General features: G+C 40.6%; 1 protein-coding gene across 4 annotated transcripts in view; it reads left to right on the top strand.

Moving 5' to 3' along the window:
• Window positions 1–16,066, top strand: part of MICU3 (mitochondrial calcium uptake family member 3) — a 96,661-nt gene that overhangs the window by 34,121 nt on the left and 46,474 nt on the right. For all 4 annotated transcript variants that reach the window (XR_010726124.1, XR_010726125.1, XM_066236054.1 and 1 more), the window contains exons 4-7: window positions 727–805; window positions 3,077–3,124; window positions 5,524–5,606; window positions 13,808–13,879. Coding sequence is in view for 2 of the 4 variants with exons in the window: in XM_066236054.1 (XP_066092151.1) it covers window positions 727–805; window positions 3,077–3,124; window positions 5,524–5,606; window positions 13,808–13,879 (282 nt within the window). In the remaining 2 variants the exon portion in view is untranslated. The remainder of the gene's footprint in view (window positions 1–726; window positions 806–3,076; window positions 3,125–5,523; window positions 5,607–13,807; window positions 13,880–16,066) is intronic.

Raw genomic sequence — 16,066 nt, 5'->3', positions numbered from 1 at the left:
TAAATTCAAATTTGTTTTAATATTTAGAGTAACTCAAATGTTTATATTTTCCAAAATAGTTCCCCCACCACCAGCTGTGATAGTTTGAGTAAAAAACAAAACAAAACTGACTTATCAACAATTGAAGTCTGTATTCTTTACTGAGTATTTAACTTAAAATTAGGAAAAATAAATTGAAAGGTGTCCACAATAACTCAATGTCCTTTTCCTCCCACTTCATCTAATGTTATAATTTTTTGAGTCACTATTAAGATATTCTTTAATCTTCCTGATATAATCCTTTGTTCATTTACTTCTACCACAAGGCCCCCTAAAGTAAAAAAGGCTCCAGAGAACAGACACTTTGTGAAGCCTGAGGACCATCATGACCTTAATTAGGAACTCCACCTGTTCCAATGGCTTTCATGAAAATGTCCTTTTCTAACGGGCTCTACAACTTAGACTCACTGTTTTATCTTAATTTGATGATCATTTATGTTACTCTATTAAATTTATCTGAAATTTTTGATAGCTCTAATAGAGCATCTTTATCATTTACTTTCTGTTTGACTATGTGCAGATATTGGGTTTTGTGACTGAATGAACTACAGGTGGAGAATAGGATAAATACAGCTATGTCTCAGGTCTTCCAAGTGAAGAATTTTTTTACATAGGCATTAAAATATCTTTGATCTAGTCTATAATTTATTTACCTATTAATCAGCATTATGATACCTTATGTCACAGGAATTAAATCAAATGCTCTCAGAAACACCACCAGTTTGGAAAGGATCATCTAAGCTATTTCGGAATCTTAAAGAAAGAGGTGAGTTAACTTTAGTACTTATGCATTTTAATATTGACATAGTATTACTTACACCATTTATATATATGGATTTTCCTTATACTTAAAATAATTTTACAACTATGTGTGTGTATGTGCACATAGAGAAAACACAAAAAGATTAATATACTTGTTTCTAGGTAGTGGTATTAAGGGTGGATTTTATATATATTATTTATATCTTCTAAGTTTCTTATAAAAAAATGAACTTATATAGGTAAAAAGAAACACCAAAAAAAATCTTTAAGCATATTAAGAAATATAGGCTGCATTTACCTATCGAAAGTATTTTTCAAAAATACTGATCTCTAAATATCTGTTTTACTTCCAGGGAATTATAGTCAAAATGGAAAATTTAAATTTAATCAAAATGGAAAACTTCTTGGATTTGTCATTGGCCATCCAATTTGAACATGTTTCATTTGCAAACAACACTGCAAATTTGTTTGTTTCATTTTACTATTATCTGTATCTATATATCTAACTTAACTAACTTCCTACATATAGTAAAATTATATATATAACTTGTATTGCCGTTTTCTTTTACATTGTAATTTTTGCACATATTTATAGCAAAAACTGATAAAATCTTTTAAGATTAATTTAATTTTAAAAAGTACTGTTTCTTTGAAATATACTTTTTATAGTCTCAGTATGAGAATATACAAAAGAAAAATATTAAAGAAATTATATAAAGTTATCTTTCTTTTTTGCCAATATTATCCAGTATTAGCTTGAAAATGTATTTACTGAAGACAGGTAATTTAAAGGAGTAGTTATAATCCGTATATTTTGAGAATTAGAAATGCAGATCTTTTCCTCCAGGTTCTTACGGAATCTGAAAGGAGACACTTTATCTTTTATTTTAGGCTTTTTATAACTTAGGGTTTTAAAATCTTTGCGAAATCTGGGCCAAGGTATCTTTAAAGCTCTTAGAAGTTTTTTCTTGGAAGTTGTCTTAAAGATTGCCTTTCAGCGCGCAGGGTGGGGTGATGAGGTCAGGAAATGTACTCCAGCAGGTCAGTGAAGAGCAGTTGGTGAGGAAGGGCCGCGGGCCGCAGAGGCAGAGCCTGTTTCCTGGTCCCGTTCCCTTTTTCCCTCCTGCATTTAAGCTTGTTTCCTCCCCTTTTTCTGTTTCTTTGAGGGATCCCTATGGAATCTAGGTATTGTATCTTTATATACATTGGCCATTCCAGGATCTTTCTCCCATAACATTCATGGCAATCAACCAGAACTCTGTCTATAGGACACGATGTTCTAGTGTAAACACAGGGAGGCAGCGCTGTCAGGGCGTCCGACTGCTCCCCCAGGTCTCCTGACAAACTGCCTGACAGGGACTCCTCTTCTCTTTGTTCTGTGAGAGCAGAGCCTCAAAGAACACCAGGGAAAATGGGGTTTAAAGTTCACACCGATTGTGTAAGGACTTTGATACCCTTTTATCACACATCAGGACTAGCTGATATCTGGATAAGTGCTATTGACTAATTCCCAGTTTTCATTTTCTCAGGATCCAGTTGTAAAGTCAATTAATGCATTAATTCTAGTTTGGGGTATTATAGTCCAAAAACAAGAATTTGAGTAACAGTATATATTTTTATTTGCTCCAAACTAACTCCTTTTAGAGTTTATAATTCTGGGATTACATGTAACTCAGGCTGCAATATACAGAAAGTATAAGCCATTTAATTAAAATAAAAACCTTTTAGATTATATTTAATAGAGGCATTAAGTTTATCAATGATACTGGCAACTGGAAAGCCGAAAAAAGGATAAGTACAGTGTTTTGTTTTTTGAATGTAATACAGAAATTAAAATTCTAAGCAAGAATGTCTAAATGTTTTATTCAACTGTTAACTAAGAATTAAGCACTTTACCATGTTAACCATTTCTAACCATTTTATTTTATATTTGATTCATACACTAAAAACTAGCAGCAGGTTTAAAAGTTACAGCTATAAGTACACATTATAATTTTGATATTTATTGCCAATATATCTGGAAGCATTAATGGGAATTTTATGTGGGTTTCTACAGAGACATGTGAAACAATGAAAGGGAATTAACTTTGTTGCTTTTTTGCTGTGATTTTAGAATAACAGTTTAGTCTCATTTAAAAAAATACTTAGCATCTTCTTTAAAACTGTAAGTTCTTTATTAATATTACTTACTGCTATGTAAGAATATTTTACTTGATAAATATGAAGAAAAAGTGATATTTTTTATATAGCATAACCGGTACTGTCTTTCTTCCAGGTGTGATTTCTTACACAGAATATCTTTTTCTCTTGTGTATTTTAACAAGTAAGTGTACGCATTAAATATATTTCTAGGTGCAATTTTTTATCAGGATTTTAGAAAACAGGTCTTACTTAGATTCTCTTGCTATTAAAAATCACTTAGATCTGTTCATGCTGTTTTGCAAAATTCATGTCAAAATAGTCACAGAAAATGCTAAGCATAGCGTGTAAAAATCATAATCATAAATATGGCTTACAGTATAGTAGTAACATGCTTATAAATTGTAGATTTAATAAATATATTAATCACTACTTGAGATCCTAAAGGTCAGAACATGTAATGATTTGTAAATTTTCTGCTTTACTCATTCGAATCACAGTTTCTGCCAGACTCGTATGAGAGAATGACTCTTTTAACTAGTAAGTCTATCAGAATGCCCGTCATACATCTTAATACAGCTTCATTTTTCTCTTCTTCTTACATGCAGCAATTCTTAGGAACTATATGAAGGGTTTACTTAGGTTTCCAGTTAAATTTCATTGCATTTAAGGGTGGAGCAGTACTCCAGCCCTAGACCTCTACTCCATTATTGCCCCAGGAAGCAGTACTTCCTGCTCCCTCTGCCATCAGTGCTTCCCTTCAAGGTCCTCGGGATTGTAAACATTAAGCAGGTTTCCTTTGAAATGTGAAGACTTAGAGAATCCCACCCTGACCATCCTTTCTCAAATGGCCCTCCTCTCCCTTCTCTTCCCTTTTATCCCTTCACAGTGTTTTATTTTTTTCATAACACTTAAGTCATTTGAAAATATTTATTTATTGTTTTTCATGTTCTTGTCTGTCTGGCCACACTTGAATACAAGGTCCATGATGGTAAAGATTTTATCTTTTTTGTCAATTTCTGTTCACAACCTGTAGCCTCTCAAAACATAGCTGGTGAGTGAGTGAAGAAAGACATGAATGAACGAATATTGGTAGCGGAGTTTCCCATTGTGGGGTGTGTGATGTGTGGGAACAAGAACGAGGATGAGTTGAGTCCAGCCAGTGATGGATGCTGCCGTGAAAATAGAAGAGTGGGTGCCGAAAAGTGTCTCAGAGACTTGTCAAAAAGTTATCGTGTTAGCTAGAATAGCTTAGAATGCAAAACTCGAAGTTATAAGTACCTAAACCAGTCCAGTGTTAGGTGAGGCTAACCTAGAACTAGCTAAGTAAGCCATTTGTTGAGGTGGGGTGGGGTATAGTTTAAGAGTGGTGGTTGTTTTTGCTTACTCTGTAAAGAGAAAGATGTTTAAATGGTGTAGATGTTCTTATGGAGTTCAGGATCCCTGTTAGAAACTTCTAGGAGTTTGAATTAAAAAATTATGGATGTTGCTTAGACTAAAACCAAGAAAATGTGAAAAGAGGGCTGGCAGGAAGCATGTTAGATAACCTGTGTTACCTGTCTAGCTTTTTCCTCTTTACTTTTTATTATTATAACTTTTTTTCCCTTCCAAACAATGCTTGTACGGACTTCTGTTCTCTATACATTTTCATGATCTTTCTAAAGCTTAAAAAATGGTTATCAGAGATGGTATAACTTTATATTTCTCAAGTGAATAAGTGAGAAAAAAATTTTGATTCCTAAAATAGATGCAAGAAATGAACTTGCATAAAAGACTGGCTTCCGTTTCCTTTACCTTCACAGACAGTTCTTAGCAGTTAAGAAAGCAGACCGTGTGCTTCTCTTCTGCTAGGTTCAAGGTTTCTCAGCAGGCAGTGGCAAGTGTGTCTGTGGGAGGCCCCGTTCTAAACCTGCCAGTCACCTCAGAAGAGCAGGTCCCATGTTTTGAGAAAGCATATACACTGAGCGCCTTTCCTAATGACATGTTCAGGTTTCCTTGTGTCCACGGTTTCTTCTTTGTGCTTTAGAAGTGAAAAGAGCAAAAGATAGAATATCTTTGTAGGGTTCATAAAATTAAAGTAGTTCCTAGTGTGTGAAAACTGGTCTTTATCAGAAAAGAAATTGTTCCTTGTACTTTGAGAGGAATTGGAAATTATTTAAGCCTCTTTCTTACATTCCTGTGTTTGAAGCCTCCACAAATTTAAACCCAAATATGTAATCTCTCAAATTTGACATTTATTTTCATAAGTCATTTCCATAATAATTTCCCCCAGATTTTTGACTGGTTCATATTGTCATATTTACTTATTTACTGTCAGTGCTATGCAGCAAATATCACACAGTATTTTTTAAGTATATTATCAATTCTATTACTAAATACGCTAATATATGAAGCAGAAATGTGTGTACTTACATACAGCTTTTATAATTGATGAATATTAACATTTTGCTTTTGATTTGTTGGTTAAAGAAAATATTTCTGTACAAAACATAGATAACTGTTTACAACTACTACGGACGCTGTATGTTAAAGCCTTTTCCTGTTTCCTAAATATATATTATACTTTCTCGTCTTTTCCGGCAGAACCACATGCTGGCTTCCGAATAGCTTTCAACATGTTTGACACTGATGGCAACGAGATGGTGGATAAAAAGGAGTTTTTGGTGGTATGTATATTATATACTGAAGTCTTTCAATAATTAAATATTATTACTTATATTTTTGTTCTTGCATTATTTGAAATGGTGGTGTAGAAGAGTGAAAATTTCATGCTTTCATCTGTTTTAATAAAGATGTACTTTGAATAATTTTTACATTGTAAAAATATAAATTTTATCCAGTGTGTAACGATGGTTATAGTTGTTACACATTTCCCGGAAGTCTGAAATGTGTCCAGTATTGTCTGTGGAGTGGACTCAGGTGGCCCTGAGGTGTCATCCACGCCCAGCGAGTCCACAGTCCCCGTCTGTCCACTACCCAGCCCACCCCGCTGCAGGGACTCCCTTCCTTCTCAGCCCAGGGTTTCTGACTGGGGTGCTTCCTCTCTGTGCGTTCATTACTGCCTGCTGTCCCCATTTCCCTTTTCTCTTCTCCTGTCTTTGAGCAAAGGCTGATCCGAAGTGGGAGGAGCTAGGCTGCTTTTAGGTGTGTGACCTTTGATCTTCCACACCTGACTGGTCCAGCATTGGTGCCGGTCTGGCAACACCATTCATCTTTCCACCCGCACCTTGCTCCCCAGACTTTTTAAATTTCTTTTTTACTCATGTGTTTCTGCACCTACTCTTGTGGCAAAATGCCTTTTCCAATTGTTGGGCAGATAAAATATATTATGCTCACTTTGTAAGCGTTGCCCACGGGGAAGCCCATAGCCCAGGTAATATTAATGTGTGTTGGGGGCAGGCTGTGGGCAGGCAGGATCCTTGTAGCCTGGGGCTTGGTTTTAGAACTAAGCCTTTCCCACCCTTTTTGATGTGGGGTGGTGCAATCCCATCATGCCTCAGATAAGTGACTTTGTATTAGAGATTTTTCTATTTTGTATATTGGATTAAAGGTTTTGATTTCTGCACTATAAAGTGGGGCAGACCAGGAGCTTGCTCTCTCGGTTCCTGAGATTAGCATTAGAGCAGAGAGCAGGATTGTGAGCAGAGTAAGGTCACTTAGAGAAGAGAAGAAGCAGCCAAGATGGCGGAGTGTTGAGTGAGAAGCCAGTTTGTGCAGAGTTTGTGCAGGGAGAAGGAAGGAGATGGGGAAGAGAGGTGAATAAGTCTGATGAGCTAGAAACCTTTGATTCTAGGAAACTCGGATAAGTCAGTAGCTTTGTGAGCACTGAATGAGTGGGTTTTGGAGCCCAGTGTTTGTTTTTACTTGCCCACCAGGTGCAAGCTAGGATTAAAGCTAATGGCCCACCAGTTTGTGGCTCCGTTGTTTCATTACCATCTGTTCAAATCTAATGCGAACCTGCATGGGTCAGGCGGCTGTGATGGTGGCTGCGGCTACTGGCCCTACACTAATTTTTTATCCAAAATGGAGACTAACATTAATTTATTTCTTACATTAACAAGATCTACCCTTAGCATTTATGTTCAACTCTATATTTACCTATACTATCCTAATAAAAAAACCGGCCATATATATACAGTGGTACCTTAGCACAGGAGCACTTTAAATCATGAGCAATTTGAGAGATGAGCAGTCACTCGAGGGATTTTTTGCTGTAAGTCACAAGCGGATATTTGAATCACGAGCTTCCACCACCCTCCACTGGATGGCCTGCTGAATGCTCTGAAAGGGAGGAGGAAACAAACTTCCAAGGAGAGGTTTTTGTTGAAATGACCTCTAAGTGAAAGCGAGGACAGTGTGGCAAAAAAGCCAAAAGTCAGTGAAGAAAATGATGATTGTTGGGCAAATGAGTTTGTAAAATTTGTATTTTCTGAGTTTACTCACTTTTATTGTTAAAAATGGTGCAGGGCAGCTGTCTGTGAAATTGCTAATTACCTTCCTGCTCGGGAAGGGCCATTGTTATGCTAATGTCTCCTCCCCCTTCACCAGCATCTTCATCTGCCCTTGAAGGCAAATATACTTTATAAACCAGTTTATTTCTTTATATTCTCTCTTATTTTGTGTATGTGTGTGTATGTATGTATTTGTTATTTATAAAGTACATTTTCTTATTTAAAAGCATATAAACAAAAAATTTGTGTGGATTTTGGGGACCAGAATGGATTAATTGCATTCCCATTAATTTAAATCGGGAAATTCAATTTGACAAACGAGCAAACTGAGTCATAAGCTTGGCCATGAAATGAATTATTATTATTATTATTTTTATTTTTCCAAAGCTGGAAACAGGGAGGCAGTCAGACAAACTCCCACATGTGCCCGACCGGGATCCGCCCGGCATGCCCACCAGGGGGCAATGCTTTGCCCATCTGGGGCGTCGCTCTTTTGCAACCAGAGCCATTCTAGCGCCTGAGGCAGAGGCCACAGAGCCATCCTCAGTGCCCGGGCCATCTTTGCTCCAATGGAGCCTTGGCTGCAGGAGGGGAAGAGAGAGACAGAGAGGAAGGAGAGGGGGACGGGTGGAGAAGCAGATGGGCGCTTCTCCTGTGTGCCCTGGCTGGGAATCGAACCCGGGATTCCTGCACGCCAGGCCGATGCTCTACTGCTGAGCCAACCGGCCAGAGCCATGAAATGAATTAAACTCGTGTGTCAAGGTACCACTATACACACACACACACACACATATATTCATCTTATTTTCTATTTTTCCTTTGTAATAAGCCATTAAAAATTGACATCCCTGGCCAATGGCTCAGTGGATAGAGCGTCAGCCTAGTGTATGGACATTTCAGGATAGATTCCTGGTCAGGGCACACAGGAAAAGTGGCCATCTGCTTCTCTTCCTCACCTTCTTCCCCTCCCATAGCCAGTGGCTTGATTGGTTTGAGCGTGTCCCCAGGTGCTGAGAATAGCTTGGTTTGTCCAAAGTTGTCGGCCTCAGGTGCTAAAAATAGCTCTCAGTACTCAAGTATCAGCCCCAGATGGCGATGCTGGGTGGATCATGGTCAGGCTGCATACAGGAGTGTACCTCACTACCTCCCCTCCTCTCACCTAAAAAAAACACCCTAAGAAAATGTCTTTACTGTTTTGTTCAGACACATGAAAGACAAACTATGAAATCATTTTTTTCCATGGTCAGAAAGAGATAAAAATCCTCATCAAAACCTAGTTAGTAACAATCCAAAAGGAAACCAGCAGACTAATTATCAGAAGGATTAATCTGATTGCCCTGTAGCCTTTGCCCTAGGGATGGAGTCTGGTCCCTGAGCCAAGCCGTGGAGCTGCAACCATGCAGGATCCCGCATCCTAGTGTTTCTCTGGCTGGTAGGAAGGGGAGAGTTTTCAGCTGTATTGCAAAGACAGAGATATATGTTCTTAACATCCTAAAATGGACAGATTTAGTTTTTAATACAGATTTGTTATGACAGTAAACAACTGTTTTAGGATTTCATAATGGGCCTAGTAATCTGAGTAATTATCAAGAAACTTTCTATGGGAACACTGCCAAGTTCCATCCCACTGACTTAAAGACTGACTTTCGGAACTCCATCCATTGGAAGCTGCCTATACGGATGCCTTTTGGAATGCTATCCATTTGTGGAGATGGGAGGTGAACATATTTATGCACAACTTCCGTGTCAACTCTGTACTCTGTGAGGCTTTACAGCTGTGGCTTGCTCTTCACAGTGTCTGCACTGCTGCCTCATCTACGGTGTTGGTGGTTTGTTTGCAAACAGTAAAGGGTTCCTGAAAGCGAAGGTGGAGTTTCACTGAGTTATTGGTAGAGGTTTAAAATCTAGGATTAATAACCTTTGCTAAAAAACTTTTCACTAGGCCCTGGCCGGTTGGCTCAGCGGTAGAGCGTCGGCCTAGCGTGCGGAGGACCCGGGTTCGATTCCCGACCAGGGCACACAGGAGAAGCGGCCATTTGCTTCTCCACCCCTCCGCCGCACTTTCCTCTCTGTCTCTCTCTTCCCCTCCCGCAGCCAAGGCTCCATTGGAGCAAAGATGGCCCGGGCGCTGGGGTTGGCTCCTTGGCCTCTGCCCCAGGCGCTAGAGTGGCTCTGGTCACAACATGGCGACGCCCAGGATGGGCAGAGCATCGCCCCCTGGTGGGCAGAGCGTTGCCCCATGGTGGGCGTGCCGGGTGGATCCCGGTCGGGCGCATGCGGGAGTCTGACTGTCTCTCCCTGTTTCCAGCTTCAGAAAAATGAAAAAAAAAATAAATAAAATAAAAAAAAAAACTTTTCACTAAAAGAAAGTATGAAAATAAATTTATATATTAATAAATAATTTATATTTTGTACTGTGTTTTTGTTATTTCATATTTTGGAAAGTAATACATTTTATCTGACTTTCAACTATTGCCATATAAAATGAAACGAAGAGTGGAGATCGCTGTTCACAATACACACACAGGAACAATAACCTCACCAGAAATCTTAATAGAGGTGGGCTTAGGCTTGCATTTGTAAAATAGGATTTTAAAGAGGAAATAATACCATTTATAATATATAGCTAACACCTATTAAGAAGTTGCTATATGACAGGCAGTGATCTAAGTAATAACTTGTAATATTTACTCTGTACAACATCCTTGTAAGACCTGCCAATTACACCTCAATAAAGCCAGAGGAAAAAAAATTATCTTATAAGGTAAGGCATTATCTCTATGTTCCTGATGTGGAGAACAAGCATTAACGAATTACAGTAACTTTCTCAAGGGGTTGTATGTACAGATTGCATGCTCCCATCACAATTTCAGTTACCTGAAAAAGCTTACAGGTGCTCTAGTCCATCTTAATTTAATATCAGAGCAAATTGGAGCCCAGTGATGAGTGGCCTGTCCACCATCATAAAATTAGTGTGAGGCAGAAGATGGACTTAAACTCAGAAACACTGAATTCTAGTCCAATGTTCTTTGTGCCCAGTAAGCTTCATCTCTTGTACTGTGTGTGCCATGAACTCATGTCTTTGTGTGTTAGAGATAAAACTATAATTTTGTACATTTCACTTAACTGTGGGTTACTAATAGCAAAGGATGTATTTTCTTTGTCTCAGGAAAAAAATTGATATCAGAAAACATACCTGTATTGAGATGCTGCCTGGCCAGTGGTGTAGCAGTAGACAGAGCATTAAACTGGGACGCTGAGATCCCAGTGGTGTAGCAGTGGACAGAGCATTAACCTGGGACGCTGAGATCCCAGTGGTGTAGCAGTGGACAGAGCATTAACCTGGGACGCTGAGGTCCCAGTGGTGTAGCAGGGGACAGAGCATTAACCTGGGACGCTGAGGTCCCAGTGGTGTAGCAGTGGACAGAGCATTAACCTGGGACGCTGAGGTCCCAGTGGTGTAGCAGGGGATAGAGTATTAACCTGGGATGCTGAGGTTCCAGTGGTGTAGCAGGGGACAGAGCATTAACCTGGGACGCTGAGGTCCCAATGGTATAGCAGGGGACAGAGCATTAACCTGGGACGCTGAGGTCCCAGCGGTGTAGCAGTGGACAGAGCATTAACCTGGGACGCTGAGGTGCCAGTGGTATAGCAGGGGACAGAGCATTAACCTGGGACGCTGAGGTCCCAGCGGTGTAGCAGTGGACAGAGCATTAACCTGGGACGCTGAGGTCCCAGTGGTGTAGCAGGGGACAGAGCATTAACCTGGAATGCTGGGGTGCCAGTGGTGTAGCAGTGGGCAGAGCATTAACCTGGGACGCTGAGGTCCCAGTGGTGTAGCAGTGGACAGAGCATTAACCTGGGACGCTGAGGTCCCAGTGGTGTAGCAGTGGTCAGAGCATTAACCTGGGACGCTGAGGTGCCAGTTGTTTAGCAGTGGACAGAGCATTAACCTGGGACGCTGAGGTGCCAGTGGTATAGCAGGGGACAGAGCATTAACCTGGGACGCTGGGGTGCCAGTGGTGTAGCAGGGGATAGAGCATTAACCTGGAACGCTGAGGTCCCAGTGGTATAGCAGGGGATAGAGCATTAACCTGGGACGCTGAGGTCCCAGTGGTGTAGCAGTGGACAGTGCATTAGCCTGGGACACTGAGATCCCAGTGGTATAGCAGGGGACAGAGCATTAACCTGGGACGCTGAGGTCCCAGTGGTGTAGCAGTGGACAGAGCATTAACCTGGGACGCTGAGGTCCCAGTAGTGTAGCAGTAGACAGAGCATTAACCTGGGACGCTGAGGTCCCAGTGGTGTAGCAGTGGACAGAGCATTAACCTGGGACGCTGAGGTCCCAGTGGTGTAGCAGGGGACAGAGCATTAACCTGGGACGCTGAGGTGCCAGTGGTGTAGCAGGGGATAGAGCATTAACCTGGGACGCTGAGGTGCCAGTGGTGTAGCAGTGGGCAGAGCATTAACTTGGGACGCTGAGGTCCCAGTGGTGTAGCAGTGGACAGAGCATTAGCCTGGGACGCTGAGGTCCCAGTGGTGTAGCAGGGGACAGAGCATTAACCTGGGACGCTGAGGTCCCAGTGGTGTAGCAGTGGACAGAGCATTAACCTGGGACGCTGAGGTCCCAGTGGTGTAGCAGTGGATAGAGCATTAACCTGGGACACTGAGGTGCCAGTGGTGTAGCAGTGGATAGACCATTAACCTGGGACGCTGAGGTGCCAGTGGTGTAGCAGGGGATAGAGCATTAACCTGGGACGCTGAGGTCCCAGTGGTGTAGCAGTGGACAGAGCATTAACCTGGGACGCTGAGGTCCCAGTGGTGTAGCAGTGGACAGAGCATTAACCTGGGACGCTGAGGTGCCAGTTGTTTAGCAGTGGACAGAGCATTAACCTGGGACGCTGAGGTGCCAGTGGTATAGCAGGGGACAGAGCATTAACCTGGGACGCTGGGGTGCCAGTGGTGTAGCAGGGGATAGAGCATTAACCTGGGACGCTGAGGTCCCAGTGGTATAGCAGGGGATAGAGCATTAACCTGGGACGCTGAGGTCCCAGTGGTGTAGCAGTGGACAGTGCATTAGCCTGGGACACTGAGATCCCAGTGGTATAGCAGGGGACAGAGCATTAACCTGGGACGCTGAGGTCCCAGTGGTGTAGCAGTGGACAGAGCATTAACCTGGACACTGAGGTCCCAGTGGTGTAGCAGTGGACAGAGCATTAACCTGGGACACTGAGGTCCCAGTGGTGTAGCAGTGGGCAGAGCATTAACCTGGGACGCTGAGGTCCCAGTGGTGTAGCAGTGGACAGAGCATTAGCCTGGGACGCTGAGGTCCCAGTGGTGTAGCAGGGGATAGAGCATTAACCTGGGACGCTGAGGTCCCAGTGGTGTAGCAGTGGACAGAGCATTAACCTGGGATGCTGAGGTCCCAGTGGTGTAGCAGTGGATAGAGCATTAACCTGGGATGCTGAGGTGCCAGTGGTGTAGCAGGGGATAGAGCATTAACCTGGGACGCTGAGGTGCCAGTGGTGTAGCAATGGATAGAGCATTAACCTGGGATGCTGAGGTGCCAGTGGTATAGCAGGGGACAGAGCATTAACCTGGGACGCTGAGGTCCCAGTGGTGTAGCAGTGGACAGAGCATTAACCTGGGACGCTGAGGTCCCAGTGGTGTAGCAGTGGACAGAGCATTAACCTGGGACGCTGAGGTCCCAGTGGTATAGCAGGGGATAGAGCATTAACCTGGGACGCTGAGGTCCCAGTGGTGTAGCAGTGGACAGAGCATTAACCTGGGACGCTGAGGTCCCAGTGGTGTAGCAGTGGACAGAGCATTAACCTGGGACGCTGAGGTCCCAGTGGTGTAGCAGGGGACAGAAAATTAACCTGGGACGCTGAGGTCCCAGTGGTGTAGCAGTGGACAGAGCATTAACCTGGGACGCTGAGGTCCCAGATTCAAAACCCCAGGTCGCTGCCTTGAGAGCAGGGTTGCCGGCTTGAGCGAAGGATCATGGCTTGGGGCCCAAGGTCACTGGCTGGAGCAGGGGTCGATGGCTTGAGCAGGGGTCACTGTCTCAGCTGGAGCCCTGCAGTCAGGGCATATATAGGAAACAATCAATGAACAACTAAAGTGCCACAACTACAGTTGATGCTTCTCATCTCTCTTCTTCTCCTCCTCTAAAAGAAAAGAGAGATTCACCTAAAAACTATGTGTTCTTATTGGTCAATGTCACCCTATTTAGAAATTTAATTTCTGAATAAAAAAGAACCTTGATAACCATCCCCCCAAAGAAAATATATCTGTAGCACTTTCATGTTATTTATGGATGAAGTTAGCTATTTTCTTGGTTTTAGAATACATCTAGTATAGGGTGGCCAGAAACCCTTGTTTGCTATTTGATTCTTGATTGATTTCTTTTTTAGCTTCAAGAGATATTCAGGAAAAAAAATGAAAAGAGAGAAACTACAGGAGATGAAGAAAAGCGTGCAATGTTGGTAAGAGTAATTTATAGTAGTTTCAGGTGGGTTTTCTAGATAAGAATTACTTTCCTTATATTGAAAACAATCACTCAAGTGTGTAACTTTGGAGCTCTTCCTTTCTTGAAAACTTTCTAAAGGTCTTGTAGAAAAATTGCTTCAGTATTGATATGCATCAATATCAATATTTATGACAAATATTGATATTAAACATCTGTATCCATAATTACATTCATGGAATCATTTTTATCCATACTGTTGTTATCCATGAGATTTGAAGGGTATATCATATAATAGATCAGTACAGATCATTATGCATATAAAAATTTAAAGGTGAATTGCAAAGATTTAATTACACATATGAGTGAATTCAGTGGTACTATAACAGTATGAATGTTGAAGCAAAAACAAGGAGATAATATTTTTTTCCATTTTTAGAAGTATATATTACAGATACAGATTCTTCTGGGATAATGTTTACATCTTGGTCACAAGGTAGAGATTTCACTCCATTTTCCTACCAGTTTTCTTTCTCTCGCTCCAAGTATAAATATTTCAACCTGACAATATACCAGATTCATATCATAAAAAGTTTCTGGTATTGAGACATTACTGTCAGGCAATATTCTAGATGCTTTGCTTGCATTTTCTTATTTAACCTACCCAGCAATTCTCTTGTTATTTGTGATTATAGATGTGGAAACTGATAGTTGGAAAGGTTAAGCATTTGTCCAAAATTACAAAGCTATTAAATGGCAATGGCAAGATTTGAACCCATAGCTGGCCAGCTCCAAAATCTACTCTTTTAATTACTATAGCCTATTTCTTCATCTGGTACTTTGCAGAAACACAGTGACTTTTATTGGCATGTGATATTGTTTCATTTTCAAATTATTGTTTTTCATTGATGTACCGGGAACACAAATAATTAACTCCAGAGAGTTACAATGTTTTTTATTCTCATTGTATTAGGCTATTAAAAACATATATTATCTGTAGAGGGTGGGTCCCATATCCAATCCGAATAGATTTTTCAAGCATATTTATATTTATGTATATTAATAAAAGCACATTGGAATTATGCAATACATATTATTTCATAGGATATTTGATTCTGATAGATCAGTATTTGTTGAACCATCCCCAATATACTAATTAACAAAACTTACGGAAGGCACTCTTAAAAAAAACAAAGAGCTGATTATAATCTCAGCCAGGTATTCAAGGGGTATTAAGAGTTCTCTAATTCAGGTCTCATGGTTTTCAGATTGAAATCAATAAATCCTATATGAATTAGCCCCACAAAGGCAATTTTTTTAGTATTATATTATATAGTATTTTATATAGCCAATAACACTAGAGAATTAAATACCTTCATAAACAATTATTTTAATTTTGATTAACAACTATAATTGACTGGATAGATAAGTTGTTAATAAAATATCATTTAGGACAGTGGTCCCCAACCTTTTTTGGTCCATGGACCGGTTTAATGTCAGAAAATATTTTCATGGACCGGCCTTTAGGGTGGGACGGATAAATGTATCATGTGACCGAGACAAGCATCAAGAGTGAGTCTTAGACAGATGTAATAGAGGGAATCTGGTCATTTTTTAAAAATAAAACATCGTTCAGACTTAAATATAAATAAAATGGAAATAATGAAATAATGTAAGTTATTTATTCTTTCTCTGCGGACCGGTACCAAATGGCCCACGGACCGGTAATGGTCTGTGGCCCGGGGGTTGGGGACCACTGATTTAGGAGACTGAATTATGTTACTTAATCTTGATATACCTTAGTGATAAAATAGATTGTATTTTAGTGGTTAGAAATCTATTTTATTTATTTGTACTACTTCCAGAAAGGACTTATGGACCTTCCAAGAAAGTACAATAACTATTCTAATCATCAACATTCACTAAAATATGTGTCAAGTACCAAAGGGAGAGAAGGAGGAGAGAAGTAATAGCAGCCAGCCCACATTGGGAAAACCTATGGGTTCAGCACAAAACTTGCCTCTGAACTTCGGTACAGTCCAGGTCAAGTAACTTTAATACTGACTTAATGTAAATAGTGTATAATAGTGACATAATGAAACCTCACTAACTTGGATTAATTAGGGAAAGTCCATTGGAATTATGAAATCTCAATTATATCAGCATACCCGAAATTGTATAATTTTATATGCCTATTGATCAGTGA

The sequence above is a fragment of the Saccopteryx bilineata genome, chromosome 6 (assembly GCF_036850765.1).
Source record: "Saccopteryx bilineata isolate mSacBil1 chromosome 6, mSacBil1_pri_phased_curated, whole genome shotgun sequence".
NCBI classification, from domain to species: Eukaryota; Metazoa; Chordata; class Mammalia; order Chiroptera; family Emballonuridae; genus Saccopteryx; species Saccopteryx bilineata.
This window is presented reverse-complemented; position numbering and strand designations above follow the sequence as displayed.